This window comes from Heterodontus francisci, chromosome 11 (assembly GCF_036365525.1).
Source record: "Heterodontus francisci isolate sHetFra1 chromosome 11, sHetFra1.hap1, whole genome shotgun sequence".
Lineage (NCBI taxonomy): Eukaryota > Metazoa > Chordata > Chondrichthyes > Heterodontiformes > Heterodontidae > Heterodontus > Heterodontus francisci.
The window spans coordinates 121,531,501-121,558,016 of record NC_090381.1 but is presented as its reverse complement, the minus strand read 5'-3'; the positions used below and the strand labels follow the sequence as shown (position 1 = coordinate 121,558,016).

Sequence of the window (26,516 nt, the reverse complement as noted above, 5' to 3'; positions counted from 1 at the left end):
TGGGAGGGTAACGGTGTGTCGATGGGGGAGGGGGAACGGCGTGTCAATGGGGGAGGGTAACGGTGTGTCGATGGGGGGGGGGGAACGGTGTGTCGATGGGGGAGGGGGAACGGTGTGTCGATGGGGGGGGGGGAACGGTGTGTCGATGGGGGAGGGGGAACGGTGTGTCGATGGGGAGGGGGTAACGGTGTGTCGATGGGGAGGGGGTAACGGTGTGTCGATGGGGGGGGGAACGGTGTGTCGATGGGGAGGGGGTAACGGTGTGTCGATGGGGGGGGGAACGTGTGTCGATGGGGGGGGGGAACGGTGTGTCGATGGGGGGTAACGGTGTGTCGATGGGGGAGGGGGGGAAACGGTGTGTCGATGGGGGGGGGGGGAAACGGTGTGTCGATGGGGGGGGAAACGGTGTGTCGATGGGGGGTAACAGTGTGTCAATGGGGGAGGGGGGAGTAACAGTGTCAATGGGGGAGGGGGATTAGCGGTGTCGATGGGGGAGGGGGTAACGGTGCGTCGTTGCGGGGGGGGTAATGGTGTGTCGATGGGGGAGGGGGCTAACGGTGTGTCCATGGGGGGGGTAACGGTGTGTCGATGGGGGGTAACGGTGTGTCGATGGGGGAGGGGGGGAAACGGTGTGTCGATGGGGGAGGGGGGAGTAACAGTGTCAATGGGGGGGTAACGGTGTGTCAATGGGGGGGGGCAACGGTGTGTCAATGGGGGAGGGGGAGTAGCGGTGTCGATGGGGGGTAAAGGTGTGTCGATGGGGGAGGGGGCTAACGGTGTGTCGATGGGGGGGGGGTGTAACGGTGTGTCAATGGGGGGGAGGGGTAACGGTGTGTCGATGGGGGGGAGGGGTAACGGTGTGTCGATGGGGGGGGGTAACGGTGTGTCAATGGGGGAGGGGGTAACGGTGTGTCGATGGGGGGGGGTAACGGTGTGTCAATGGGGGAGGGGGTAACGGTGTGTCAATGGTGGGGGTAACGGTGTGTCCATGGGGGGAGGGGGTAACGGTGTGTCGATGGGGGAGGGGGTAACGGTGTGTCGATGGGGAAGGGGGTAACGGTGTGTCGATGGGGGCGGGGGGAGTAACAGTGTCAATGGGGGGGTAACGGTGTGTCAATGGGGGGGGGCAACGGTGTGTCAATGGGGGAGGGGGAGTAGCGGTGTCGATGGGGGGTAAAGGTGTGTCGATGGGGGAGGGGGCTAACGGTGTGTCCATGGGGGGGGGGGTAACGGTGTGTCAATGGGGGAGGGTAACGGTGTGTCGATGGGGGGGGGGGTTGTAACGGTGTGTCAATGGGGGGGAGGGGTAACGGTGTGTCGATGGGGGGGAGGGGTAACGGTGTGTCGATGGGGGGGGTAACGGTGTGTCAATGGGGGAGGGGGTAACGGTGTGTCGATGGGGGAGGGGGTAACGGTGTGTCAATGGGGGGAGGGGGTAACGGTGTGTCGATGGGGGAGGGGGTAACGGTGTGTCGATGGGGGGGGTAACGGTGTGTCGATGGGGGCGGGGGTAACGGTGTGTCAATGGTGGGGAGGGGGTAACGGTGTGTCGATGGGGGGGGTAACGGTGTGTCAATGGGGGGGTAACGGTGTGTCAATGGTGGGGAGGGGGTAACGGTGTGTCGATGGGGGGGTAACGGTGTGTCAATGGGGGGGTAACGGTGTGTCGATGGGGGGGGGTAACGGTGTGTCGATGGGGGCGGGGGTAACGGTGTGTCGATGGGGGGAGGGGGTAACGGTGTGTCGATGGGGGGGGTAACGGTGTGTCCATGGGGGGAGGGGGTAACGGTGTGTCGATGGGGGGGGGTAACGGTGTGTCGATGGGGAAGGGGGTAACGGTGTGTCCATGGGGGGAGGGGGTAACGGTGTGTCCATGGGGGAGGGGGTAACGGTGTGTCAATGGTGGGGAGGGGTAACGGTGTGTCGATGGGGGAGGGGGTAACGGTGTGTCGATGGGGGGGTAACGGTGTGTCAATGGGGGGGTAACGGTGTGTCGATGGGGGGGGGGTAACGGTGTGTCGATGGGGGCGGGGGTAACGGTGTGTCGATGGGGGCGGGGGGTAACGGTGTGTCGATGGGGGGGGGTAATGGTGTGTCAATGGGGGGGAGGGGTAACGGTGTGTCGATGGGGGAGGGGGTAACGGTGTGTCGATGGGGGAGGGGGTAACGGTGTGTGAATGGGGGAGGGTAACGGTGTGTCAATGGGGGAGGGGGTAACGGTGTGTCAATGGGGAGGGGGTAACGGTGTGTCAATGGGGGAGGGGGTAACGGTGTGTCAATGGGGGAGGGTAACGGTGTGTCAATGGGGGAGGGGGTAACGGTGTGTCAATGGGGAGGGTAACGGTGTGTCAGTGGGTGGAACTTGCTGTCGGACGAGGTGGTGGAAGCAGGTATGATAGCGATGTTTAAGAGGCATCTTGACAAATACATGAATAGGATGGGAATAGAGGGATACGGTCCCCGGAAGTGCAGATGGTTTTAGTTTAGACAGGCATCAAGATCGGCGCAGGCTTGGAGGGCCAAATGGCCTGTTCCTGTGCTGTACTGTTCTTTGTACAGCCTTGGTCCAAACATGGACAAAAGAGCTGAACTCAAGAGGTGAGGTCAGAGTGACTGCCCTTGACATCAAGGCAGCATTTGACCGAGTATGGCATCAAGGAGCCCTAGCAAAACTGAAGTCAATGAGAATCGGGGGAAAGCTCTACACTGGTTGGAGTCAAACCTAACACAAAGGAAGATGGTTGTGGTTGTTGGAGGTCAATCATTTGTGCTCCAGAACATCACTGCAGGAGTTCCTCAGGGTCGCCTCCTAGGCCCAAATCTTCAGCTGCTTCATCAATGACCTTCCCTCCATCATAAGGTCAGAAGTGGGGATGTTCGCTGATGATTGCATAATGTTCAGCATCATTCGTGACTCCTCAAATACTGTAGCAGCCCGTGTCCATATACAGTAAGACCTGGACAACATTCAGGCTTGGGCCGATAAGTGGCAAGTAACATTCGCGCCACACAAGTGCCAGGCAATGACCATCTCCAACAAGACAGAATCTAACCATCTCCCCTTGATGTTCAATGGCATTACCATCGCTGAATCCCCACTATCAACATCCTAGGGGTTGTTATTGACCAGAAACTGAACTGGGCCATCCACATAAACACTGTAGCTACAAGAGCAGGTCAGAGGCTAGGAATTCTGCTGCAAGTGGACGGCACAGTGGCGCAGTGGTTAGCACCGCAGCCTCACAGCTCCAGTGACCCGGGTTCAATTCTGGGTACTGCCTGTGTGGAGTTTGCAAGTTCTCCCTGTGTCTGCGTGGGTTTCCTCCGGGTGCTCCGGTTTCCTCCCACAGCCAAAAGACTTGCAGGTTAATAGGTAAATTGGCCATTATAAATTGCCCCTAGTATAGGTAGGTGGTAGGGGAATATAGGGACAGGTGAGGATGTGGTAGGAATATGGGATTAGTGTAGGATTAGTATAAAAAATGGGTGGTTAATGGTCGGCACAGACTCGGTGGGCCGAAGGGCCTGTTTCAGTGCTGTATCTCTAAATCTAAATCTAAAACCTCCTGACTCCCCAAAGCCTGTCCACCATCTACAAAGCACATGTCAGGTTTGTGATGAAATACTCTCTACTTGCCTGGATGGGTGCAGCTCCGACACAAGAAGCTCGACACCATCCAGGACAAAGCAGCCCGCTTGATCGGAACCCGATCCACCACCTTCAACATTCACTCCCTCCACCACCGACGCACAGTGGCAGCAGTGTGTACCATCTACAAGATGCACTGCAGCAACTCACCAAGGCTTCTTCGACAGCACCTTCCAAACCCGCGACCTCTACCACCTAGAAGGACAAAGGGAGCAGATGCATGGGAACACCACCAACTGCAAATTCCCCTCCAAGTCACACACCATCCTGACTTGGAACTATATCACCGTTACTTCACTGTCGCTGGGTCAAAATCTGGAAGTCTCTTTCTAACAGTACTGTGGGTGTACCTACTCCACAAGGATTGCAGCGGTTCAAGAACTTGCTCTACGGCAGCGAGGCATGGACAACGTATGTCAGCCAAGAGCGACGTCTCAATTCATTCCCTCTTCGCTGCCTCCGGAAAATCCTTGGCATCAGGTGGCAGGACCGTATCTCCAACACAGAAGTCCTCGAGGCGGCCAACATCCCCAGCTTATACACCCTACTAAGCCAGCGGCGCTTGAGATGGCTTGGCCATGTGAGCCGCATGGAAGATGGCAGGATCCCCAAGGACACATTGTACAGCGAGCTCGTCACTGGTACCAGACCCACCGGCCGTCCATGGCTCCGCTTTAAAGACGTCTGCAAACGCGACATGAAGTCCTGTGACATTGAGCACAAGTCGTGGGAGTCAATTGCCAGCGATCGCCAGAGCTGGCGGGCAACCATAAAGGTGGAGCTAAAGCGTGGCGAGTCGAAGAGACCTAGCAGTTGGCAGGAAAAAAGACCGAAGCGCAAGGGGAGAGCCAACTGCGTAACAGCCCCGACAACCAATTTTATCTGCAGCACCTGTGGAAGAGTCTGTCACTCTAATATTGGCCTTTATAGCCACTCCATGCGCTGCTCCACAAACCACTGACCACCTCCAGGCGCTTACCCATTGTCTCTCGAGACAAGCAGGCCAAAGAAGAAGAAGAAGAAGAAAGCGGCTCACCACCTTAGGTGTCACAGGACTGGAGGACTGCAAATGTTACACCCTGTGCAAAAAATAGAAGATAACAATAGGCCAATCAGTCTTATTTAATTCGTTCATGGGATGCGTCCATCACTGGCAAGCCCATCATTTATTGCCCATCCCTAACTGTTCTTGTGAAGGTGATGGTGAGCCACATTCTCGACAACTGAGAGCAGTTATCTAGCAGGGTTCATGCTTGTCATTACTGAGGCTCACATTTGATTCCAGATTTATTAAATAATTGAATTTTAAATTCCACCAGCTGCAGTGGTGGGATTTGAACTTCTGTCTCCAGTGCATTAGTCCAGGCCTCTGGATTACTGGTTCAGTGACATTACCAGAAGAACACAAGAAATAGGAGAAGTGGACCATATGGCCCATCGAGCCTGCTCCACCATTCAATATGATCATGGCTGATCTTGGGCTTCAATTCCACTTTCCTGCTCATTCCCCATATCCCTTGATTCCCTGCGAGACCAAAAATCTATCTATCCCAGCCTTAAATATATTTAATGATGGAGCATCCACAACCCTCTGGGTTAAAGAATTCCAAAGATTCACAACTCTTTGAGTGTAGTAATTCCTCCTCATCTCAGTCCTGAATGATTGGCCCCTTTTCCTGAGATTGTGTCCCATGTTCTAGATTCCCTGACCAGTGGGAACAATCTCTCAGCTTCTTACCCCTTTCAGAATCTTGTACGTCTCAATTAGATCACCTTTCATTCTTCTAAACTCCAGATAATATTGGCCCAATTTACTCAGCCTCTCATCATAGGACAACCCCCTCATCCCAGGGACCAATTCAGTAAATCTTCACTGCACTGCCTCCAGTGCAAGTATATCCTTTCTTAAATGTGGAGACCAAAACTGCACACAGTATTCCAGATGCAGTCTCCCCAAAGCCTGTACAATTTTAGTAAGATTTCTTTATTCCTGTACTCCAATCCCCTTGCAATAAAGGCCAACGTGCCAATTGCCTTCCTAATAGCCTGCTGCACCTGCATGTTAACTTTGTGCGTTCCTTGTACGAGTACCCCCAAGTCTCTCTGAACATCAACACTTACCAGTTTCACACCTTTGAAAAAATATTCTGCTTTTCTATTTTTACTACCAAAGTGAACAACTTCACACTTCCCTACATTATACTCCATTTGCCATCTTGTTGCCCACTCACTTAATCTGTCTATATCTCTTTGCAGCCTCTCTACATCCTCCCCACAGCTTACCTTTCCACCTACCTTTGCCTCATCAGCAAACTTAGAAACATTACTCTTTGCCTCATCTAAGACATTAATATAGATTGTAAATAGCTGAGGCCCCAACACTGATCCTTGTGGCACCCCAATATTCACTGCTTGCCAACTTGAAAATGCCCCACTCTCTGCTTCCTGTCTGTTAACCAATCCTCTACCCACACTAATATATTAGCCCCAATACCATGGTCCTTTATCTTGCCTATTAATCTTTTATGTGGCACCTTATCGAATGCCTTTTGGAAATCTCGGTATACTACATCTACTGGTTCCCCTTTATCTACCCAACTAGTTACATCCTCAAAAAACTCCAATAAATGTCAAACAGGATTTCACTTTAGTAAAACCATGATGACTTGTTTTAATCATACTATGGTTTTCCAAGTGCAATGTTAATAGATTCCAGCATCTTCCCAATGACTGATGTTAGGCTAACTGGCCTGTAGTTCTCTGTTTTCTCTCTACCTCCTTTCTTGAAAAGCAGTGCAACATTTGCCAACTTCCAATCTGACGGGACCATTCCTGAATCTAAGGAATTCTGGAAAATCATAGCCAGTGCATCCACTGTCTCTGCAGCTATCTCTTTTAGAATTCAAGGATATAAGCCGTCTGGCCCCAGGGACTTGTCAGATTTTAGTCCCTCAAGTTTCCCCAATACCTTTTCTCAACTGATATCAGTATCTTTAATTTCTTCACTCTTTTTAAACCCTAGGTTACTCCCCATTTCTGGTATGGAACTTGTGTCTTCTACTGTGAAGACAGACACAAAATATTTGTTCAATGCCTCTGCCATTTCCTCATTCCCAATGATGATTTCTCCTGTCTCTGCTTCTAAGGGACCAACGCCTACTTTAGCTACTCTTTTCCTTTTTATGTACTTATAAAAGCTCTTACAATCTGTTTTTATATTGCTGGCTAGTTTACTCTCATTCTATTTTTTCCCTTAGCAACTTTTTGGTGGCCCATTGCTGGTTTCTAAAACACTCCCAATCCTCAGACTTGCTACTATTTTTGCAACTTTACAAGCCTCTTCTTTTAGTCCAGTACTCTCCTTAACTTTCTGAGTGATCCACAGATGGGTCTTTCTTGAAGAGTTTGTTTTTGAATGGAATGTACTTTTATTGAACCCTTTGAATTGTTTCTTTAAATGTTTTCCACTGTTGGTTTAGCACCATACCTTCCAGTCTATTACCCCAATTAACCTTAGCTAGTTCTCCCCTCATTCCTTCATAATTGGCTTTGCTTAAGTTTAAGATTCTCGTTTGTTTACCAATAGGCTGTTTGCTGACAACACTACCACTAGGTGGCAAAGTACTTGCACATGCACAAATGCAGTCTCATGCACTGAAATGCCACTGTCTGCAACATTTTGGCAGCTGCCAGTAGTAAAGATGATGCTGCTCAATTTATCACAAAAACAAATGAAACCCACATTGCCACAGTGGCTGCGATCGCCGCCTCCATCCCACCCCCAACGGTACCCCACTCCTTCCTGATATCGCGCTTCGCTGCTGCCTCCTGCGTCCGTCTGCGCGCCGCTTGCTCCACACTTTGCCACTTCTCCCCCCCACCCCCCTTGGCCACTCGCTCTCCGCTTCACCACCCCCCAACCTCCCCCCCCACTGACCTGCAGTCCCTTGCTCCTGGCCTCGCTGCTTCCTTCCCTCTGCTGGGGGGTGGGCGGCCGAGTGGGGAGAAGTGGCAAGGCGGGAGTGAGCGGTGAGCAGATGTTGCAGTATGCAAATGACGTTTTCGCGCGCATGCACAAATTAGTCCTGGCAAGCCGGGTGCTGACATAGGCTGCGCATGCGCAGCACCATACTGACACCAAGGGTTCGTTCTGCACATGTGCGAAGCTGGGAGCACTCTGATGACATCAGCATTGGGCTGCATTGTCACAAGTCACATTGTTACCAATATGATACTGATCCATTGAGAATTGTGTTCAATTCCAGGCACCACACTTTAGGAAGGACCTCAAGGCCCAGAGGGAGTAGAGGTGATTTACCATGCTTATACCAGGGACGAGGGATTTCAGTTACATGGAGAGATTGGAGAAGCTGGGATCATTCTCCTTCTGCCAGAGCAGGTTACAGGGAGACACAACAGAGACACTGAAAATTATGAGGGCCTCAATAAAGCAAGCAGGGAGAAATTATTTCCTTTGGAAAGTGGGTTGGTAACCAGAGGTTATAGATTTAAAAAACTGGTAAAAGATCTAGAGGGGAAATGAGGAATTTCTTCTCATGCAGAGGGATATTACAGTCTGGAATGTACTATCTGAAAGGGTGGTGGAATCAGATTCAAAAAGGTACATGATGACAAATTTGCAAGGTTATGGGGAAAAACCTGGGGCAGGATAGGCTGAATGGCTTGTTTCTGTGCTGCAAATTTCTACGAGTTTATGAAAATACTCACCACCATGAGCTTTACTGTTATGTTTCTTTAAATTCTTCACATCGGAGTACGAGTTCCCACACAATTCACAGACAAAAGGTTTTTCACCTGAAAGAGAAACATTTTAAAGTGGATATTTAGAGGATAAAGTCATGATCGCATTCAATGGTGGAGCAGGCTTGAAGGGCTGAATGGCCTACTCCTGCTCCTACGTTCCTATTTATGCAATAGTTCCAATCGTCTGATCTCTCTTGCTGAAAGTTCCGAATCTCACTGCTGGCTGAAAAAGCGTTATTCAGCCTTATCCCACCTTCCAGTTCTTTGTCCGTAGCCCTGTAGGTTAAAGCACTTCAAATGCATATCCAAGTGTTTTTTAAATGTGATGAGGGTTTCTGCCTCTAGCACCCTTTCAGGCAGTGAGTTCCAGACCCCTACCACCCTCTGGATGAACATTATTCTCCTCAATTCCACTTTGATCCTTCTAATTTCAATAAACTTCTTAATCATGCCCCTTACATTTAAATCTGAATCACTAATGTATACCACAAAAAGCAAGGAACTCAGTACTGAGCCCTGCTGAATCGCACTGAAAACAGCCTTCGAGTCAGAAAAACCCCTGTTGACCATTACTCTTTGCTTACTGTCACTTCTCACCTGAAAAACCAGAGAGGCAGTCTATGGACCTGGGAGGAATCGGAACCGGAGCAGGAGCTATAAATCCAGACCGGGGCTCGACACCTACACTCACCTGAGAGGCAGTCTGTGGCTGTGTCTGTGACTGGAGGTCAGTGCGCGCTGGGTTTGAAGAACGAAAGGAACCTAACAGTGACATCACGGGAAAGCCGTGGGCTGATCAGTTGCCTCCACTATTTGGATCTTCCTTTGGTACAGGGAAGAAGCTGATTGGCGAGTAACTGGTAAGTTATTCTACTTATTACACTTACTACATGAACAATAATTAGTTTGTGAAGCTAAGGAATGGCAGGGCAGCTTGGCCGGGTGGAATGTGCCTCCTGTGGTAATGTGGGAAGTCATGGATGCACCATGTGTCCTTGACAAACACATCTGTAGGAAGAGCCAACAGCTGCAGAAGCTTGAGCTCCGGGTTTCGGAACTCGAGCAGCAGCTGGAGTCACTGTGGTGCAGAGGCAGAGAACTTGTGGAGAGCACGTTTAGGGAGGTGGTCACACTGCAGGTTAAGAATGTGCAGGCAGAGGGAATGGGTGACCGCCAGGCAGTCTAAGAGAACCAGGCAGGTAGTGCAGCACTCCCGAGTCAATCGCGATTGCTAATCGTTTTTCCATTTTGGATACTGGTGAGGGTGATGGTTCCTCAGAGGAGTGCAGCAAGAGCAAAGTCTGTGGCACCACAGGTGGCTCAGCTGCACAGGAGGGGAGGAAGAAGAATGGAAGGACAATTAGTGATAGGGGATTCGCTAGTTAGAGGAATAGACAGGTGTTTCTGCGGCCACAGGTGAGACACCAGGATGGTATGTTGCCTCCCTGGTGCCAGGGTCAAGGATTCACAAAGCAGCTGCAGGACATTCTTCTGGGGGAGGGTGAACAGCCAGAGGTCATGGTCCACATTGGTACCAACAACATAGGCAAAAGGAGGCATGAGGTCCTGAATGCAGAGTTTAAGGAGTTAAGAAATTAAAAAGCAGGACCTCAAAAGCAGTAATCTCAGGATTACTCCCAGTGCCATGTGCTAGTGAGCAGAGGACTAGGAAGAATGATCGCTTGAATATGTGGCTGGAGAATTGGTGTAGTAGGGAGGGGCATCAGATTTCTGAGGCATTGGGATCCATTCTGGAGTAGGTGGGACCTGTACAAGGTGAATGGGTTGCACCTCAGCAGGACCGGAACTAACATCCTTGCAGGGAGATTTGCTCGTGCTACTGGGGAGGGTTTAAACTAAATTGGCAGGGGGTGGGAACCTAAGAAGGAGCAAAACTGGTAACAGGGAGTACAGAAGTAGTAAATGAAATTGGAATGCAGACAAGACGAAGGCAAACATCAAATAGGATCAGAATGAGGAATAATGTTAAGATAAAGTTAAGGGCACTCTATCTGAATGCATGCAACATTCACAAGGTAGATGATTTGAAGGCACAAATAGAGGTAAATGGGTATGATTTAATTGCCATTATGGAACCATGGTTACAGGGTGACCAGGACTAGGAACTGAATATTCAGGGATATTCGTCATTTAGGGGGGATAGGCAGAGGGGAAAAGGAGGTGGGGTAGTGCTGTTAATAAGGGACGTGATGAGTACATTAATGAGACAGGATCTTAGATTGAAGGATCAAAATGTAGAATCAGTTTGGGTGGAGCTAAGAAACAGTAAGGGGCAGCAAACATTGGTGGGAGTTGTTTATAGGCCATCAAACTGTGGTGGTAATGATGGGCACGGTATAAATCAGGAAATTAGAGCTGCACGTAACATGGGCAATATAGTAATAATAGGTGACTTCAATTTACATATAGATTGGATAAGCCTAATTAGCACTAACGCTGTGGAGGATGAATTTCTGGAGTGTGTACAAGATGGGTTTCTGGAGCAGTAGATTGAAGAACCAACTCGGAATTGAGCTATTTTAGATTTAGTATTATGCAATGAAAAAGGGGGAGTTAATAACCTGGCTATAAAGGAGCCAGTAGGAAATAGTGACCACAATATGTTAGAATTCTACATTAAGTTTGAAAGGGATATAGTTAATTATGAAACTAGGGTCCTAAATCTGAACAAAAGAAACTTATCAAGGTATGAGGGGCAAGTTGGCTATGGTGGATTGGGAAAATACACAAAGATTTGACGGTAGACAGGCAATGGCTAATATTTAAAGAATATTACACGATTTACAACAAATCAATATTCCTCAAAGGCACAAAATCCCAACAGGAAAGGTGGATCAACCGTGGATAACAAAAGAAGTTAAGTGTTGCATTAGGTCAAAGGAAGTGGCTTAGAAGGTCGCCAGTAAAAGTGGCAAGCCTGAGATTGTGAGCATTTCGAGCCCAACAAAGGAGGTCCAAGAAACAGATAAAGGGAAAAGAGCTTATGAATCTAAGCTAGCTGGAAACATAAAGGCAAACTGTAAAAGCTTCTTTAAATATGTGAAAAGGAAATGATTAGCAAAAACAAATGTGGGCCCACTGCAGGTGGAGACAGAAGAGTTTGTAGTGGAGAATGAGGAAATGGCCAAGAGACTAAACAATTACTTTGTGTCTGTCTTCACAGAGGAAGACACAGAAAATCTCTCAAAATACTAGGGAACCAAGGGACTTGTGAAAATGAGGAACTGAAAGTAATTAGTATCTATAATGAGATAGTACTAGAAAAATAAATTGGATTGAATGTTGATAAATCCCCTGGACCAGATGAGCAACATCCCAGAGTTTTGAAGGAGGTGGCTATAGAGATACTAGATGCATTGTTGGTCATCTTTCCAAATTCTATAGATTCTGGAATGGTTACTGCTGACTGGAAAGTAGCAAATGTAACCCCACTATTTAAGAAAGGAGCAAGAGAGAAAACGGGGAACTACAGACCTGTTAGTTTGACGTCAGCTGCAGGGAAAATGTTACAATCTATCATAAAGGATGAGGTAACTGGACACGGAAAATAATGATATGATTGGGCAGGGTCAACATGGATTTGTGAAAGGGATATCATGTTTGACAAACCTGTTGGGAGTTTTTTGAGGATGTTACTTGTAGCATAGATAAAGGAGAACAAGTGGATATGGTGCATTTGGATTTTCAGAAGGCTTTTGTTTTGATAAGGTCCCACACTGGAGGTTAGTAAACAAAACTAGAGCACATGGGATTGGAGTAATATACTGTAATGGACTGAGAATTGGTTAACAGACAGAAAGCAGAGAGTAGGAATAAATGGGTCATTCTCAGGATGGCAGGTTGTTACTAGTGGGGTGCTGCAAGGATCAGTGCTTGGGTCACAACTGTTTACAATCTATATAAATGATTTGGATATGGGGACTAACTGTAACAGATCCAAATTCGTGGATGACACGAAACTAGGAGGGAATGTATGTTGTGAGGAGAATGCAAGGAGGCTTCAAGGGATTTGGACAGGCTAAGTGAATGGGCAAGAACATGGCAGATGGAATATAATGTGAATAAGTGTGAAGTGATCCCCTTGATAGAAAAAAACCAGAAAGGCAGAGTATTTATTAAATGGTAAGCGGTTGAGAAGTGTTGATGTTCAAAGAAACCTGGATTTAAAAAAAAAATTCATTCATGGGATGTGGGCATCGCTGGCTCAGACAGCATTTATTGCCCATCTCTAATTGCCCTTGAGAAGATGGTGGTGAGCCGCCTTCTAGAACCGCTGCAGTGCATGTGGGGTAGGTACACCCACAGTGCTGTTAGGAAGGGAGTTCCAGGATTTTGACCCAGCGACAGTGAAGGAACGGCAATATAGTTACAAGTCAGGATGGTGTGTGGCTTGGAGGGGAACTTGCAGGTGGTGGTGTTCTCATGCATCTGCTGCCCTTGTCCTTCTAAGTGGTAGAGGCTGCGGGTTTGGAAGGTGCTGTCAAAGGAGGCTTGGTGCATTACTGCAATGCATCTTGTAGATGGTACACACTGCTGCCACTGTGCGTCGGTGGTGATGGAGGGAGTGAATGTTTGTGGATGGGGTGCCAATCAAGCGGGTTGCTTTGTCCTGGATGATGTTGAGTTTCTTGAGTGTTGTTGGAGCTGCACCCATCCAGGCAAGTGGACAGTATTCCATCACACTCCTGACTTGTGCCTTGTAGATGGTGGAGAGGCTTTGGGGAAGTCAGGAGGTGAGTTACTCGTCGCAGGATTCCTAGCTTCTGACCTGCTGTTATAGCCACTATATTTATATGGCTACTCCAGTTCAGTTTCTGGTTAATGGTAACTCCTGGGATGTTGATAGTTTGGGATTCAGCGATCACACTGCCATTGAATGTCGTGGGAGGGTTGGTTAGATTCTCTGTTTGAGATAGTGTTACAAAAGTTTTTTCTTGTACTCAGAACCTAGACTCCTGTGTGTTTAAAAAACTAAGAATTTTTTTTGCTCAGTGGACACTAACCTGCAAATAGTTGGAATTCCTGCAATGTTTTGAAATTAAGTCTGAACAAAAGTTGAATTTTATGGTTGCTTTGAAAGGAAGTTGAACTTGTACTTGTACAAGGACAGGAAAGCCAGCAATTTGAAGGAAACTCTAGGGGTTTGACCTTTCTTCAGAGCAGCTTTTGAGTGACAGAGGGAGACACTGTGTCTGGACATGTGACCATGTTCAGGAAGGGCTTTTTCACCTTGGACACTTTAAAAAGCCTGTGAATTGGACAAAGGGCAGGCATTTGAAATCTTTGCTTTGACCTGCCTGGAGCAAGAGAGAAAGACCCAGAAAAGTGTTACCTCTCTCTGTAAAGGAGACTTGAATCTCTTGAAAAGGAATTCTGCATTTGAAAGGTGACAGATTCCTATTTCCTCCAGTCTCTGAAGAATTCCTGCATCCAGAGTGGTTCCTGTTGCCTCCTGTGTTTCGGAAGATCTTGAAATCTCAAGCAAGCTTCTACTGCTAGACTACTGTTTTTAAAAACCAAAGCAGACCGGTTGCTGCACCCTGCTAAAAGACCTATGTGACGTCCGCTACAGACTGTTCATCAACCTTGCCTGGAGAGACTTCAAGTGACATCTGACTATTCAACTCAGGGGCACCTCACCGTACCGAAAACATCCTACCAGAATGTGATAAACTCAATTATTTTTATTATTTCTTCTATTTCTAAGGAACAGCTGTAAACCAAAAATCCTTTACCCCCAGTTAACCATTTTATTTAAATGTATGTGTGTGTGCATGAGGGTTAAGGAAATAAGGGTTTACCATACATAGATTTATCTTGCTAGTAGTTAAGACTTAATATTTCCTTTCTGATAAATAGTTAATGTTGTTGTTGTTTCAAGAAACCTGGTTTGGTGTGCTTTATTCTGGGGGAAAATAAAGTGTTTAATTCTTTTGTAGGTGGGAAACTTTATTTGATATGCTATGACTTGTGGGGTAATGGGACTGAATTAACAGTGCATTACTCCCACTTTGGTCATAAAATATTAATTGGGGGCTCTTGCAGGATTAAAATCCAACACAAATTACCTTAATTGTGAGGGGACTAATAATTGAAAGAGAAAAATAAAGGAACCAGATTTCTTGTGTAATCTGGTAGTGTCTACACCACTGGAATGGCATTAGCAGTTGCTGTAGCTTTTCTGGGAAAGGACAATGTGTCCCTCAGTAACTTGAAAACTTTAACCAAGATTAAACTAAAAGGTTTGGCAGCACAATTGGGGTTAGAATTGAAATCAGTTGCTAAAAAAGCAGAGATAATTGATGTTACAACCCTACATCTGAAATTGGAAGATGATAGCAAATCAGAGGGTGATGCAGTTGAATTGGCTAAGATTCAGTTAGAAATGGAAAAACTGAGGCTTCAAAAGGAGAACGAAAAAGCAATAGAACTAAGAAAACTTGAGGATGAGAAAAAATTGACAATGAAAAAACTTGAATTTGAAAAAGAGGAAAGGGAGAAAGAGAAGGAATTTAGGTTAAAAGAGATGGAACTAAGACAAAAGGGTAGTATTGACCAGGGAAAATTCTGGTCAGGAAGAATCTGAATCCAGTCCAAGACCCAGCAAAAAGCTGTTTGAATTTATACCGGTTCTCCCTAAGTTTGAGGAAAGTGACGTAGAGGCATTTTTTCATTTCTTTTGAAAAAAAAAGCCAAACAAATGAAATGGCCAAAGGAAAGCTGGACAATGCTTATGCAAAGCAGGTTGATGGGCAGAGCTCATGAAGTTTATGCCATGCTTCCTGAAGAGGCTTCTGCAGATTATGAGATGGCAAAAAAGGATATTCGCGCTGCGTATGAGTTAGTCCCGGAAGTATACCAACAGAAGTTTCGGAACCTCTGGAGATTGGCTGGACAGACGTATATAGAATTTAACGGTAAAGCAAATTAATTTTGATCATTGGATACGGGCAGTAAAGATGGAAGTCACTTATGAAAACCTTAGAGAATTGATTCTCTTGAAAGAGTTTAAAAATTCAATCCCTCCAGTGGTGAGAACTTACGTAGAGAACCAAAAAGTTTCAAAAGCCAGGCAAGCAGCAGAAATCACTGATGATTTTGAGCTTGTGAATAAACCCAAACCCTTTGTCCGTCACTCCCACAAATCAGAGAAGGATAGAAAGTGGGAGAGTGAAAGGAAGTCAAGTAGCCGGGGTCAAGAAGGAACAGCTGGGAACACCCCACATCCCTCAGGTCAGAAAGGAAGGTGCTGAGGGTAGAAGTGAGATCTGCAAACCGAAGTGTTATGATTGCCACAAGGTGGGACATCTTCATTCAGAATGCTGGAGTTTGCGAGGTAAACCCATGGAACTTGTTGGGGTATACAAAGCTAATGCAGAGAAAGGGGCTCTGACTGACAGTACAGCAGAACAGGCTGTAGCTTTGACGGCAGCTGTAAAACCAGATACAAAAACCAAAGTGAGTGTTGGGGTTGAGAATAAGATACGCTTTTTTCAATTGTTCATGGGATACAGGCGTTGCTGGCTAAGCCAGCATTTATTGCTCATCCTTAATAACCTGAGAGTTATAGGGAATTCTTGTCAAAAGGAAAAGTAACTCCATATCCCTCAAGTGAGGCAGGCAAACCTATAGCTATACTTAGGGATACAGGAACAACCCAAACTCTTTTTCTGGGGAAAGGTATAACAATTCCACCAGACAGGGCACTGAGTGCTAAAGTTTTAGTTAATGGTATTGGCGGAGGGTATATACCCATACCTCTGTATCGAGTGCACCTAGTGTGTGACCTAATGTCTGGGATGGTAACTCTAGGAGTTGTCCATAGTTTGCCGACAAAGGAAATTGACCTACTCCTAGGGAATGATTTAGCTGGAGCAAAAGTATCAGTTTCTTCTGTAGTCACAGAGAAACCAGGTGAAGTTAAAGAAACAGAACAATTACAGGAACAGGTTCCAGGAATGTTTCTTTCGTGTGCAGTAACCCGAGCAATGGCTAAACAAGTTCCACTGTCAGAGGTAAAATTGGCACCACAGATAGCCGAGTATCTGAAACTTTCCTTGGGGATTTAGATAATTCAAATGAGAGGTTTAACAAATCTTCTATAATTGCAGCACAGCAAGATGATCCAGAGTTACATGGAATAGCACAGCCAGCTCTGACAGAAGCTGAGGCAAAAGGAGTTCCAGAAGGCTATTATGTTGAAGACGGGGTTCTGATGAGGAAACGGAGACTGCCTCACAGACCTGCAGACAAAGACTGGATGGCTGTTTGACAGGTAGCGGGGGAGGGGGGGGGGGCCGTACCACCTAAGTAGCACCAGGATTTATTAAGGTTAGAACATGACATTCTTCTAGCAGGACACAAGGGGATTCGGAAGACCAAATTACGATAAAGTCATCATTATTACTGGCCAGGCCTTACAAAGGACATGAGGCAGTTTTGTAAGACATGCCACACATGCCAAATGGTGGGAAAACTGCAACCTAGCGTAAAACTGGCACCCCTAATTCCCTTATCAGCTACTGAGGAACCATTTAAGTAGGGTAATGGTAGACTGTGTAGGACCCTTGCCAAAAAAAAAGCAGGAGATCAATATATGCTCACTATCATGGCCATTTAGATTTAGATTTAGAGATACAGCACTGAAACAGGTCCTTCGGCCCACCGAGTCTGTGCCGACCATTAACCACCCATTTTATACTAATCTTACATTCCTACCACATCCTCACCTGTTCCTATATTCCCCTACCACCTACCTATACTAGGGGCAATTTATAATGGCCAATTTACCTATCAACCTGCAAGTCTTTTGGCTGTAGGAGGAAACCGGAGCACCCGGAGGAAACCCACGCAGACACAGGGAGAACTTGCAAACTCCACACAGGCAGTACCCAGAATTGAACCCGGGTCGCTGGAGCTGTGAGGCTGCGGTGCTAACCACTGCGCCACTGTGCCGCCCTATGGCTACTCAATTTCCAGAGGCCATTCCTTTGAGGACATTGCTGCTAAAGTAGTAGAAAAGTTAACCCAATTCTTTACGAGATATGGATTACCACTTGAAGTTCAATTGGATCAAGGTTCTAATTTTTTGTCTAAGATATTTCAAGAAGCCAAGAGTAATTTGGGTATCAAACGGTTAAAATCTTCAGCATATCACCCACAGACACAGGGAGCTTTAGAAAAGTACCATCAAACTTTCAAAACAATCATTCGAGCATATTGTCACGAATATCTCCATGATTCGGATAAAGGGCTAGAATTTTTTAAATTTGCCACTAGAGATTCACCAAATGAGTCTACAGGCTTTAGTCCTTTCGAATTGGTTTATGGACATGAAATAAGAGGTCATCTAAAACTCATCAAATCCACAGGTTCTTAGAACAAAAGAATGAATCGTCACTCCTCGACGATGTATCCGTGTTCTGGGAAAGGCTCACGAAAACTTGCAATGTGGCTCAGGAACACCTTAAAGCATCTGAAACCACTATGAAAAAATGGGCAGACAAAAATGCAAAGACCCAAAATTTTCAACCAGGGGATCAAGTATTAGTATTATCTTTACAGGATGAATTATTAAAAGAACGATTCTGCGGTCCGTATAAAGTGGTCAGAAAAGTTGGTAAGGTAAGTTACTTGATTGACACCCAGATTGCAGGAAAAAGAATCAACTGTGTCGTATCAATATGTTAAAGCAATATTATCGCAGGGAGGAGGGTAAGCCAGTACAGGTATGTCAGGCAATAGGGACAGATAAGAATGAAAGGGATAGTGAGGATGAGGTGGAAGGAGACCTAGACAATTCTCAGATTGAACCTCCAACTATCTGGTTAGCTAATACAGAATGGCTAGTAAAATTGGACAACATGCTTTCATACTTAGATGCAGAACGAGAGGACCGAACAAAGCTATTCACAGCATTTAAAAAGAGTCTGTGGGGATAAACAGGATGTACAATCTTAGCCACACATGATGTGGATGTAGGGGAATCCGTTCCAATAAAACAGCATCCTTACCACTTAAGTCCAGACAAACAGGCCCAAGTAAAAGCAGAAATCCAATACATACTGGAAAACAACGTAATTGAATCTAGTCAAAGCTGCTGGAGATCACCAGTAGTATTAGCGTCTAAACCTGATGGGTCAACCCGACTTGGCATGGACTACAGAAAAGTCAATGCAGTAATGAAGGCAGACTCTGACCCAATTCCTTGCTTGGAAGACTGTATTGACAGAGTAAGCAGTGCCATGTTTCGTACATAATACGTTTGTTAAAGGGATACTGGCAAATTCCTTTAACACCCCTAGCTAAGAAAGTATCAGCTTTTTTTACACTGGACCAAGTTTTCCAGTGTCAAATGATACCACACAGGTTAATGGATACTCAAAAAACTTCTCAGATTAGAGAACCCAGTAGTGGCCAGTATTCCTAACTGTGCAGTTCACCTTGCTGAGGTGCTGGTCTATAGGGGCAATTGGAATGAACACATGAAACAACTGGGAGACTATGTTTGGAAGTTTGCAATTGGCTGATTAGGAGAACCTTTGTAGAAAAATTTAAAACCCAAAATACCAGAATATTCAGATAGACTTTGTTACAGCCTTATGACTTGAAGATTGTTTTTCCCTAAATGTGTACAATGTTATTACAGATGCTTTGTCACAAATTTTACTTTGTTTAGTCACATTCGTAAAGATGGTACAAAGCAAAATTGTGTTAACTATCAGTAGAGTGAATGGGGGGCATGAGTGCAAACAAATATTTAAAATGTTTTAAACTTCTGTTTTTACATTGTAATGAAACAAATTCAAAAATGGTGTTTCATTTCACCAAGGGCAGATGTGTTACAAAAGGTTTTTTTTTGGTACTCAGAACTTAGAATTGTGAGATTAAAAAGGATTTTTTTGCTCAGTGGACACTAACCTGCAAATAGTTGGAATTCCTGCAATGTTTTGAAAGGAAGTCATAACAAAAGTTGAACTTTATGGGTGCTTTGAAAGGAAGTTGAACTTGGACAAGGACAGGAAAGCCAGCAGTTTCAAGGAAACTCTAGGGGTTTGACCTTTCTTCAGAGCAGCTTTTGAGTGACAGAGGGAGACACTGTGTCTGGACATGTTACCATGTTCAAGAAGGGTTTTTTTCACCTTGGACCTTTAGAAAAGCCTGTGAATTGGACAAAGGGCAGGCATTTGAAATCTTTGCATTGGCCTGCCTGGAGCAAGAGAGAAAGACCCAGAAAGTGTTACCTCTCTCTATAAAGGAGACTTGCATCTCTTGAAAAGGATTCCTGCAGGGGCCAATCATTCAGGACTGAGATGAGGAGGAATTACGACACTCAAAGGGTTGTGAATCTTTGGAATTTTCAACCCCAGAGAGTTGTGGATGCTCCATCATTGAATACATTTAAGGCTGGGATAGATAGATTGATTTTTGGACTCACAGGGAATCAAGAGATATGGGGAGCGAGCAGGAAACTGGAATTGAAGCCCAAGATCAGCCATGATCATATTGAATGGTGGAGCAGGCTCGATGGGCCATATGGTCTACTTCTGCTCCTATTTCTTGTGTTCTTGTGCACATTTGAAAGGTGGCAGATTCCTATTTCCTCCAGTCTCTGAAGAATTCCTGCATCCAGAGTGGTTCCTATTGCCTCCTGTGTTCTGGGAGATCCTGAAATCTCAAGAATGTTTCTACTGCTAGACTGCTGTTTTTAAAAACCAAATCACACCGGTTGCTGCACCCTGCTGAAAGACTGTGTGACGCCTGCTACAGATAAATTGCCTTGATAGCCTACCTATCCACAAATTATTAATTAACATTGCCTGGAGAGATTTCGAGTGGCATTTGACTGTTCGACTCAGGGGCACCTCACCGTACCGAAAACATCCTACGAGAACATGATAAACTCAATTATTTTTATTATTCCTTCTATTTCTAAAAAAAGCTGTAAACCAAAAATCCTTTTTACTCAGTCAACCATTTTATTTAAATGTATGTGTGTATGCATGAGGGTGAGGAAATGAGGGGATTTTCATAGATAGATTTATCTCGTTAGTAGTTAAAACATACTATTTGTTTTCTGATAAATAGTTAATGTTGTTGTTGTTTAAAGAAACCTGGTTTGGTGTGCTTTATTCTGGGGAAAAATAAAGTGTTTAATTTGGCTATTCTTTGGTAGATGGGAAACTTCATTTGATATGTTGTGACCTGTGGAGTAGTGAGACTAAATTAACTGTGCATTACTCCCCACTTTGGCACGGCACTTGTTACTTGAATGTTACTTGTTCATGAGTCAATAAAAGCTACTATGCAGGTGCACCACGTAATTAAGGCAGCAAATGGTATGTTGGCCTTCATTGTAAGGGGATTTGAGTACAGGAGTAAAGATGTATTGATTCAATTGTATAAAGCCTTGGTGAGACGGCACTTGTAGTATTGTGTATAGTTTTGGTCTTCATATCGAAGGAAAGATATACCTGCCAGAGAGGGAGTGCAACGGAGGTTCACCAGAGTAGTCCCTGGGATGGCGGGATTGTATAATGAGGAGCGATTGCAGAAATTGAAACACAGAATAATACAGTGCAGAAGAGGCCCTTCGGCCCATCGAGTCTGCACCGATGCATTAAAACACATGACCTGTCTACCTAATCCCATTTGCCAGCACTTGGCCCATAGCCTTGAATGTTATGACGTGCCAAGTGCTCATCCAGGTACTTTTTAAAGGATGTGTGGCAACCTGCCTCTACCACCCTCCCAGGCAGGGCATTCCAGACTGTCACCACCCTCTGGGTAAAAAAGTTCTCCCTCAAATCCCGCTTAAACCTCCCCCCCCTTACCTTAAACCTGTGACCCCTCGTAACTGACACTTCAACTAAGGGGAACAGCTGCTCCCGATCCACCCTGTCCATGCTCCTCATAATCTTGTACACCTCGATCAGGTCACCCCTCAGTCTTCTCTGCTCCAGAGAAAACAACCCAAGCCTATCCAACCTCTCTTCATAGCTTAAATGTTCCATCCCAGGCAACATCCTGGTGAATCGCCTCTGCATCCCCTCCAATGCAATCACATCCTTCCTATAATGTGGCGACCAGAATTGCACATAGTACTCCAGCTGTGGCCTTACCAAAGTTCTGTCCAACTCCAACATGACCTCCCTGCTTTTGTAATCTATGCCTCGATTGATAAAGGCAAGTGTCCCATATGCCTTTTTCACCACCCTATTAACCTGCCCTTCTGCCTTCAGAGATCTATGGACAAACATGCCAAGGTCCCTTTGTTCCTCGGAATTTTCCAGTGTCAGGCCATTCATTGACTACTTCCGTGTCACATTACTCCTTCCAAAGTGTATCACCTCACACTTTTCAGTGTCAAATTCCATCTGCCACTTTTCTGCCCATTTGACCATCCCATCTATATCTTCCTGTAACCCAAGACAATGCACCTCACTGTTAACCACTCGGCCAATCTTTGTCATCCGCGAACTTACTGATCCTACCCCCCACATAGTCATCTATGTCGATTAGATAAATGACAAACAATGGGGGACCCAGCACAGATCCCTGTGGTACGCCACTGGACACTGGCTTCCAGTCACTAAAACAGCCGTCTGTCATCACTCTCTGTCTCCTACAGCTAAGCCAATTTTGAATCCACCTTATCAAGTTACCTTGTATCCCATGTGCATTTGCTTTCTTGATAAGTCTCCCACGCGGGACCTTGTCAATGGCTTTGCTGAAATCCATGTAAACTACATCAACTGCACTACCCTCATCTACGCACCTGGTCACATGCTCAAAAAATTCCATCAAATTTGTTAGGCATGACCTCCCTCTGACAAAGCCATGCTGACTATTCCTAATCAAATTTTGCCTCTCCAAGTAGAGATAGATTCTCTCCTTCAGAATTTTCACCAATAGTTTCCCTACCACTGACGTGAGACTCACTGGTCTGTAGTTCCCTGGCTTATCTCTACAACCTTTCTTAAATAGTGGGACCACATTAGCTGTTCTCCAGTCCTCTGGCACCTCCCCCGTGTACATAGAGGAATTAAAAATTAGGGTCAGAGCCCCTGCAATCTCCACCCTCGCCTCCCACAGCATCCTGGGACACAAATTGTCCGAACCTGGAGATTTGTCCACTTTTAAGCCTTCCAAAACCTCCAATACCTTGTCACTCCCTATGACAATTTGCTCAAGAACCTCACAGTCTCTCTCTCCAAGTTCCATATCTACATCCTCATTCTCTTGGGTGAAGACAGATGTGAAGTATTCATTCAACACCCTACCAACGTCCTCTGGCTCCACCCACAAATTTCCCCCTTGGTCGCTAATGGGTCCTACTCTTCCCATTGATATACTTAGAGAATATCTTGGGATTTTCCCTACTTTCACCAGCCAGAGCTTTCTCATATCCCCTCTTTGCTCTCCTAATTGCTTTCTTAAGCTCCATTCTACAATTTCTGTACTCCACTAATGCTTCCATTGATTTGCTCTCCTTGTATTTGTTAAAAGCCTCTCTTTTCCTTCTCATCGTACCCTGAATGTATCTGGTCATCCATCGTTCTCTGGGCTTGTTGCTCCTACCTATTACCCTAGAGGGAACATGTTGGGCCTGTACCCTCCCCATTTCCTTTTTGAATGCCCCCCACTGCTCTTCTCTAGATTTCCCGACAAGTAACTCTTTCCAGTCTACCTTGGCCAGATCCTGCCTTATTTTACTAAAATTCGCTCTCCCCCAATCCAAAACCATTTTTTGAAACTTGTCTATTTCTTTCTCCAGAACAAGCTTAAATTGTACCATGTTGTGGTCGCTATCACCAAAATGCTTCCCCACCAACACATCAACCACCTGTCCGGCCTCATTCCCCAGAATTAGGTTTAGCACTGCACCCTCCCTTGTTGGATCCTCTACATATTGAGCTAAAAAGTTCTCTTGTATACATTTTAAAAACTCCACTCCATCTAAGCCCTTAACACGATGACTATCCCAATTAATGTTGGGAAAGTTGAAATCACCGAATATAATTACCCTATTACTTTTCCACACCTCGGCAAATTGCGCACATATTTGCTCCTCAATTTCCCGCTGACTATCTGGGGGTCTATAATAAACACCAAGCAATGTGGCTGTCCCTTTTTTAATCCTAAACCCTACCCATAAAGCTTCATTTGATGCCCCCTCCAAGATATCATCTCTCTTTACTGCAGTAACTGACTCCTTAACTAATATTGCAATGCCCCCGACTCTTTTACCCCCTCCTATGTCTCGCCTGAAGATTCCATATCCCAGGATATTGAGCTGCCAATCCTGCCCCTCCCTCAACCATGTCTCCGTGATGGCTACCATATCACAATTCCACGTGTCAATCATTGCCCTTAACTCATGTGTTTTACCTGCAATACTCCTGGCATTAAAGTAGAGGCCATCCATCCTGGTCTTACTTCCTTGAAACTTACTTCCGCTGTATTCCCTCTGACTTGTTTGCTTTCCTGTGTTTAGCTGTGTCCCTATTCTGCTCGGAGTCTGCATCCCCTCCCCCTGCCAAATTAGTTTAAACTCCTCCCAACAGCACTAGCAAACCCGCCAGCAAGGATGTTAGTCCCCTTCTGGTTCAGATGTAGACCGTCCCGCTTGTACAGGTCCCACCTTCCCCAGAAACGGTCCCAGAAACCCTCCCTCCGACACCAACTCTGAAGCCACGCATTCATCTGTGCTATTCTCCTATTTCTATACTCGCTAGCATGTGGCACTGGGATTAATCCAGAGATTACAACCCGAGAGGTCCTGCTTTTTTGTCTGCTGCCGAACTCCCTGAATTCTTGATGCAAGACCTCATCCCTCTTTCTACCTATGTCATTGGTACCAACATGTACCATGACCTCTGCCTTATCACCCTCCCTCTTCAGGATGTCCTGCAGCCGTTCAGTGACATCCCAGACCCTGGCACCAGGGAGGCAACACACCATCCTGGAGTCACGTTGACGGCCACAGTAGGGCCTATCTGTTCCTCTGACTACAGAATCCCCTATTACTATTGCTCTTCCTCTCTTTCCCCCTTCCTGTGCAGACAGGCTGCTTGCGGTGCCAGAAGCTTGGCTCTGTCCGCACTCCCTGGAGGAACCAGCCTCAGCCTCCAAAATGGAATACTGATTGGCAAGCGGGACCCCAGGGGACTCCTGAACTACCTGCCTGATTCTCTTGGACTGCCTGGTGGTCACCCATTCCCTTCCTTCCTCAAGTCCCTTCAGCTGTAGTGTAACCACATCTCTATACGTGCTATCCACAATGCTCTCAGACTTGCGGATGCTCCACAGTGTTTCCAGCCGCCATTCCAGCTCTGAAACCCGAGCTTCCAGGAGCTGCAGCTGGACACACTTCCTACACACATGCTGGTCCCGGGGACTGGAAATGTTCCCGGATTCCCACCTGCAGCAAGAGGAGCAAACCACGGCTTTAAGCTCTCCTGCCATGACTAAACCCTTTAAATTTAAAACTTTAGAAGATTATAATTTAAAAAAAACTAAGTCTTGCTAAAACAATGACTTATAATTCAATCCACTTTGAAAAATACCCACCAGGACTTGCTCACCAGTCAGCTGTGCTCTTTGGAAACTCTCGGCTTCCCTCACTCTTAGGACAGGTAGGAAATGAAAGGAGCTCCTCGCTCCCTCCTCACCGAACTTCCTCAGTCACCAAACTTCCACTTTCACACTCTAATGTAACGCAAGTCAGCACTCCACTGCAAAATGGCCCACTTTTATACTGTCTGACCCCTCTGAAAACTGGTTTGAGCCAATTCTCTAATTAACAAGGTGCAGCTGCAAGCAGAGCCTGAGTGAACCCTGTTTAAAGCTGGTCTAAAACTCACCTTCTCCAACCCAAACAGGAACTGTTAAGTTAATCTGCTAAATAAAAGACAGACTAGACGGAAGATAAAATTAACCCTTAATTATCCTCAGCCACTAAACTTCCACTTTCACACTCTAATGCAACCCAAGAGAGCACTCCAGTGCAAACTGGGCCTGTATTCTCTAGAGTTTCGTCAAATGAGAGGTGATCTCATTGAAACTTCCAAAATTCTTGCAGGGCCTGACAGGGTGGATGTGGATGGGACATTTCCTCTGGCTGGTGAGTCTAGAACCAGGGGACACAGTCTCAGAATAATTAAGGGGCAGGCCATTTAAGACTGAGATGAGGAGGATTTTCTTCACTCAGAGTGCTGAATCTGTGGAATTCTCTACCCTAGAGGGCTGTGGAAGTTCAATCGTTCAACATGTTCAAGACAGAAATCAATAGATTTCTGAATACTAACAACATTAAGGGATTTGGGGATAGTGGGGGAAAGTGGTGTACAGCTAGATGATTAGCCATGGCTTTCTCCCGCTCCTCTTTCCTATGATCCCCCGATCCTAGGAGCCAATTTGGACCCAACTTGCCACTTGCCTTGGATGCCATGAGCTTTTACTTTACTGACCAGTCTGCCAAGTGGAACCTTGTCAGAAGCCTTGCAAAATCGACCCTCCTTGTTCGCTCCTCAAAAAATTAAAATCAGTCAGACTCAGGCCTTCCCTTAAAAAATTCATGCTGACTGCCTTCAATTAATTTGTGCCTTTCTAAATTATTTACACTGTCCTCAGGGTAGTGTCCTAGGTCCAACTAGCCCTGGTTCAATGAGTCATGCAAGGACACATGCAAGGAGCAGCACTAGGCGTACCTTAAAATGAGGTGCCAACCTGATGAATTTACAACAAAGGACGACATATTGAACAGTGGAAGCAGCATGCCATAGATAGAGCTAAGTGATCCCATAACCAACGGATCAGATCAAAGTTCTGCAGTCATGCCACATCCAGTCCTGAATGATGGTGGACAATTAAACAATTAACCGGAGGAAAAAACTCCATAAACATCCCCATTCTTAATGATGGGGGAGCTCAACACATCAATGCAAAAGTCAAGAATGAAGCATTTTCCCATCTTCAGCCAAAAGTGTGGAGTGGATGATCCATCTCGGCCTATTTCTGAAATCCCCACCATCATTGATTCACGTCATGCGATAGCAAGAAATGTCACAGTGTACTGGAT

General features: G+C 46.0%; 1 protein-coding gene across 5 annotated transcripts in view; it reads right to left on the bottom strand.

Moving 5' to 3' along the window:
- LOC137375499 (myoneurin-like) overlaps positions 1–26,516 on the bottom strand; it is a 207,331-nt gene that overhangs the window by 29,424 nt on the left and 151,391 nt on the right. For all 5 annotated transcript variants that reach the window (XM_068042868.1, XM_068042872.1, XM_068042870.1 and 2 more), the window contains exon 7: positions 8,378–8,464. In XM_068042868.1, coding sequence (XP_067898969.1) covers positions 8,378–8,464 — 87 coding nt within the window. The remainder of the gene's footprint in view (positions 1–8,377; positions 8,465–26,516) is intronic.